We start from the raw sequence: 5,738 nt of genomic DNA, 5'->3' as shown, positions 1-5,738 counted from the left end.
AAACCCGTCTGGATAACAGCAGACTGACTGCTGGTAAAATATACCACAGGTCTGGACCACTCCTGAATTTTGTTCGTATCTGAAAAAAATCTTAGAATACGAAAACATTGGTGAATGCCACAAATTCTCCTAAATCACTGGTACGCACAACTTAAGAACAAATTTGTGCGTACCAACGGTTCTTGCATGAGGACCATTGGATTTGTTTTACACAAATTTAAAGGATTCATATATCGCCAATGCAAGACCTCTGGATAATTCAGATCATAACCTTGTTTATCTAGGCTCAGAATACAAACCACTTGTTCAGAGACAGCCTGTAACTACAACGACTGTGAGAAGTGGTCACTGGAAGCTGAAGAAGCCCTACATCCTGTCTGGTTCTGGTACCAAAGAAAACTGACCCATCAGCCCTCAATGACTATAGACCTGTTAATCCATGTGCAGCAGGGGATTGACACATGTGCAGCAGGTGATTGACACATGTGCAGCAGGTGATTGACACATGTGCAGCAGGTGATTGACACATGTGCAGCAGGTGATTGACACATGTGCAGCAGGTGATTGGTGCATGTGCAGCAGGTGATTGGTGCACATGTATTTGACAGCTTGTTTGTACAACATATTCCTACTTGCACAGTTGGAAATGTGTACATTTTTAAGAATGTTTATATGTGAGTTGTGTGCTGAAAGCAATTGTTCAAATTATACACAGGAACAGATTCAGAATTAGACTTTATTTTTTTGAAGGTTTACCACAGCATGTCTCTGCTGGGCCATGTGAGTCAGATAAGTCCTGTGAGTCAGGTGGGTCATGTGGGTCATGTGAGTCATGTGAGTCATGTGGGTCAGGTGAGTCATGTGGGTCATGTGGGTCATGTGAGTAGTAAGTCATGTGGGTCATGTGGGTCATGTGGGTCAGGTGAGTCATGTGGGTCAGGTGAGTCAGGTGAGTCATGTGGGTCAGGTGAGTCAGGTGAGTCAAGTGAGTCATGTGGGTCAGGTGAGTCAGGTGGTCTGACTGTTCACTGCTCTCTGTCTTCAGAGGAGACTCTACTGCAGTGCACGGACCTGGCCTCGTGTGTCCGCCTGCTGAAGCCAGAACACCTGAACACGGGACTGGAACTCATCCGACGCATCCAGGAGCGTCTGCTGGCCATCCTGCAGCACTCCACCCAGGTACCCAGGTCAAAACCTGAATGCTTTGATAATGGTTTAAAGATGAATAAAATGTTTGTGACCAGATTAGATCAGTTCATCGATAAACTAAATATTTTAAGATAAAATCTATATTTAGAGCTAAGAATTCAACATCAATGGCTGTCATGGACTTAATAGAACAAATAACAATAGCTGTTGATCATAAACAATACTTAGTGATCATGTTGATCTAAGGAACGCATTCGACACCACTGATCACAGTATTCTTGAAAATTTAAACAAATTTTGCATAAGAGGTCCAGTACTACAGTGGGTATCAAGTTATATGACAAACAGGAAACAGTTTGTACAAATAAATGATCTAAGATCTGAACTCTAGTGTTGCATGTGGGGTTCCACAGGGTTCTGAGCTTGAACTAAAGTTGTTTCTTTTGTACATGAATGACTTGGTGAATGTGTCAGGGTTTTTGTGTGTGTTTTGTTTGCAGATGATACTACATTTTATTGTTTGGGTAAAAACAGAAAGAATGTTGGAAATGATGCAATAGAATTAGTAAAAATACAAACTTGGTTCAAATTTAATAGTTTATTATCTCCCTGGGCTGCCACCTTATCGTGGTGGAGAGGTTTGAGTGTCCCAATGATCCTAGGAGCTATGTTGTCGGGGGCTTCATGCCCCTGGTAGGGTCACCCAAGGCAAACAGGTCCTAGGTGAGGGATCAGACAAAGTGCAGCCCAAAGACCGCTAATGATGAATAGGATAAATGGACTGAGTGTTCCCTTGCCCGGATGCGGGTCACTGGGGCCCCACTCTGGAGCTAGGCCTGGAGGTGGGGCACGATGGCGAGCGCCTGGTGGCCGGGCTTTCACCCATGGAGCCCGGTCGGGCACAGCCCGAAGAGGAGATATGGGTCCCCCTTCCCATGGGCTCACCACCTGTGGAAGGGGCCGTAGGGGTCGGGCGCAGTGTGTGCTGGGCAGTAGTCGAGGACGAGGACCTTGGCGGTCTGATCCTTGGCTAAAGTACCTGGCTCTAGGGATGTGGAACATCACCTCTCTGGTGACGAAAGAACCTGAGCTGGTGTGTGAGGTTGAGAGGTTCCGACTAGATATAGTCGGACTCACCTCGACGCACCTCTCTGGCTCTGGAACCAGTCTCCTCCAGAGGGGTTGGACACTCTTCCACTCTGGAGTTGCCCCTGCTGAGAGGCGCCGAGCAGGTGTGGGCATACTTATTGCCCCCCATCTTGGCACTTGTACGTTGGGGTTCACCCCAGTGAACGAGAGGGTTCACCCCAGTGAACGAGAGGGTAGCCTCCCTCCACCTACGAGTCGGGGGACGGGTCCTGACTGTTGTTTGTGCCTATGAGGCTAACAGCAGTTCAGATTACCCACCCATTTGGAGTCCTTGGAGTGGGTGCAGGAGAGCACTCCTGATGGTGACTCCCTCGTTCTGCTGGGGGACTTCAACACTCACTTGGGTAATGACAGTGAGACCTGGAAAGGCTTGGTTAGGAGGAATGGCACCCCCGATCTGAACCCGAGCCGTGATTTTTTATTGGACTTATGTGCTTGTCATGGATTGTCCATAACGAACACCATGTTCAAACATAAGGGTGTCCATATGTGCTCTTGGCACCAGGACACCCTAGGCCACAGTTCGATGATCGACTTTGTTGTTGTTTCAGCTGATCTGCAGCCACATGTCTTGGACACTCGGGTGAAAAGAGGGGCAGAGCTGACAAGTGACCATTACCTGATGGTGGGTTGGCTATGTTGGTGGGGGAGGATGCCGGTCAGACCTGGCAGACCCAAACGTATAGTGAGGGTCTGCTGGGAATGCCTGTCAGAGTCTCCTGTCAGACGGAGCTTCAACTCACACCTCTGGGGGAACTTTGAACATGTTCCGGGGGAGGTGGCGGACATTGAGTCCGAGTGGTCCATGTTCTGTACCTCCATTGTCGAGGCGGCTTACCTGAACTGTGGCCGTAATGTTGTTGGTGTCTGTCGTGGCGGAAACCCTCAAACCCGCTGGTGGACACCGGCAGTGAGGGATGCTGTCAGGCTGAAGGAGGAGTCCTATTGGGGCATTTTGGCCTGTGGGACTCCAGAAGCAGCTGATAGGTATTGGCAGTCCAAGCGGATTGCAGCTCGGGTAGTCGCTGAGGCAAAACTTGGGCATGGGAGGAGTTTGGAGAGGCCATGGGAAAAAGACTTCCGTATGGCTTTGAGGCAATTCTGGTCCACCATCCGGTGTCTCACAGGGGAAAGTGGTTCACCATCAACACTGTTTATGGTGGGGATGGTGCGCTGCTGACCTCAACTCAGGACCTTGTGGGTCGGTGGGTGGAATAATTTGACGACCTCTTCAATCATACAGACACGTCTTCCCATGAAGAAGCAGAGCCTGAGTACCCTGGGTCGGAGTCTCCAATCTCTGGTGCCAAGGTCACGGAGGTGGTTAAAAAGCTCCTCGGTGGCAGGGCGCCGGGGGTGGATGAGATTCACCCAGAGTTCCTTAAGACTCTGGATGTTGTGGGGTTGCGTTGGTTGACGCGACTCTACAATATCGCGTGGACATCGGGGGCAGTTCCTCTGGATTGGCAGACCGGGGTGGTGGTCCCCCAATTTAAAAAGGGGGACTGCAGAGTGTGTTCCAACTATAGGGGGATCACACTACTGAGCCTCCCTGGTAAGGTCTATTCYGGGGTCCTGGAGAGGAGGGTCTGTCGGATAGTCGAATCTTGGATTCAGGAAGAGCAGTATGGTTTTTGTCCTGGTCGTGGAACACTGGACCAGCTCTAAATCGATCGATTTGGATTTGTAGTTTTGTTTCTATTATTGGATTTTATGGTTTGTAATTAATATTATTTCTTTTAGAAAAATAGGGGCAAACATATACGTTTTTTTTTTCTTTTGCTGCCTTTCGTTTTGATTTGTATTTTTTGTTTGATGTGAATTTCTTTAGTTTTTATAAATAAATTAATAAATTTAAAAAAACTGCCAGTAGAACTGAGACCCTGTGGTCCCAGTAAAACCTGTGTTTGACTCCTCTGTCTGTCTGGTTCAGGACTTCAGGGTTGGGTATCAGTCCAGAAGCAACCAGGAACCAGAGTCTACTCAGGCGTCCAGTCTGTCCAACCACACAGACGTCAACAAGGGGTGAGTGCTGCACCTGTCCTCAGTCCTCTGGTTCTGGTTCTGTTTAACAGAAATCATCAGGTCCGTCTGAATCAAACTGGATGATTTTAGTTTGTTGGTAATCATGTGTAAAACAATACAACAACAGCTGGTTTTCTGCTGTCATTCAGGTCCAAGTCAGACCGGGCTTCAGACTCCGGAGACTCAGACAACAACAATCACACTGGTGAGGAAGGTGTCGAAATCGAAGCAGAGGATGACGACGATGAGTATGATGAAGAGTACGTCCCTGAGTGGCATGAAGACTACGACGAGGACGACATTGACGAGGATGACTTCTTCTCTGATGACGATGAGTCTGAGAACCTGGAGAGAACCTTCAGCCCGTATGACTGAGTCAATCCTAAACTTAAAGTTGTCTCAGAGACAGACGGGACAGGGTCAAAGCCCCGCCCCTTCTTTATAACCATGTGACTTCACGCGAGGACGTCAGGCACGCTGAAAGACCAGCAGAACGTCGTCCCACACACAGACTCCTCCACGCATCGCTGCACTTGCTTCCACTTCTGATTCTGTTTTCATGAAGCCAAAGTTCAGAGGAGAACAGGACAAAACACATCCTGAGTTTTATCTTTAAAGAGGAAAATCTGAGTTTATTCCTGAAAATATGAAAACGTTTCTGTTTTTGTTCTGAAAGTCAGGTCGGACTTTTCTGTTGGTTCACCTGCTCCTTGTGTGAAACTCCTTCAAAACCAGTTCAAAGCAAATGATAGTACATTTAAATCAATGTGGAACCAGTCTGAACTTACTTTAAACCAGTTTAAACCAGATTAAATTGGTGACAACCAGTTACAAAAACAAAAATCTGCTTCTGGAACCAATTGAAACTAAACATGTCTGAAATCAGTTAAAAATAATTGCAGCAGTTACAGCCTGTCTGAACTCTAATGAAACGAGTCTGGAAACAGTTTGAATGACGAGGAACCAGTTTAACCTGGAACCCGTCAGAACCGGTTTAATCTGGAACCCATCAGAACCAGTTTAATCTGGAACCCATCAGAACCAGTTTAATTTGGAAACAATCAGAACCGGTTTAATCTGGAACCCATCAGAACTGGTTTAATCTGGAACCCATCAGAACCAGTTTAATCTGGAACCCATGAAAACCGGTTTAATCTGGAACCCATCAGAACCAGTTTAATCTGGAACCCATCAGAACCAGTTTAATCTGGAACCAACAGAACCAGTTTAATCTGGAACCCATCAGAACCAGTTTAATCTGGAACCCATCAGAACCAGTTTAATCTGGAACCCATCAGAACCAGTTTAATCTGGAACCCATCAGAACCAGTTTAATCTAGAACCCGTCAGAACCAGTTTATTCTAGAACCCATCAGAACCAGTTTAATCTGGAACCCATCAGAACCAGTTTAATC

The 5,738-nt window shown here is 47.0% G+C and overlaps 1 protein-coding gene across 1 annotated transcript in view; it reads left to right on the top strand.

The window, feature by feature from the left end:
• LOC106531466 (cullin-9) overlaps window positions 1–5,373 on the top strand; it is a gene marked incomplete at its 5' end in the record, with an annotated part of 64,270 nt that extends 58,897 nt beyond the window's left edge. The window contains 3 exon segments of the mRNA XM_014027340.1: window positions 1,046–1,179; window positions 4,232–4,323; window positions 4,473–5,373. Of these exon segments, the coding sequence (XP_013882794.1) occupies window positions 1,046–1,179; window positions 4,232–4,323; window positions 4,473–4,698 (452 nt within the window).
• Between the last annotated feature and the right edge of the window lie 365 nt (window positions 5,374–5,738).

Source organism: Austrofundulus limnaeus, unplaced genomic scaffold, assembly GCF_001266775.1.
Source record: "Austrofundulus limnaeus strain Quisiro unplaced genomic scaffold, Austrofundulus_limnaeus-1.0 Scaffold638, whole genome shotgun sequence".
In the NCBI taxonomy this organism is placed as follows: Eukaryota; Metazoa; Chordata; class Actinopteri; order Cyprinodontiformes; family Rivulidae; genus Austrofundulus; species Austrofundulus limnaeus.
The sequence above is the reverse complement of the archived record's forward strand: the minus strand, read 5'-3'. Positions and strand labels throughout refer to the sequence as shown.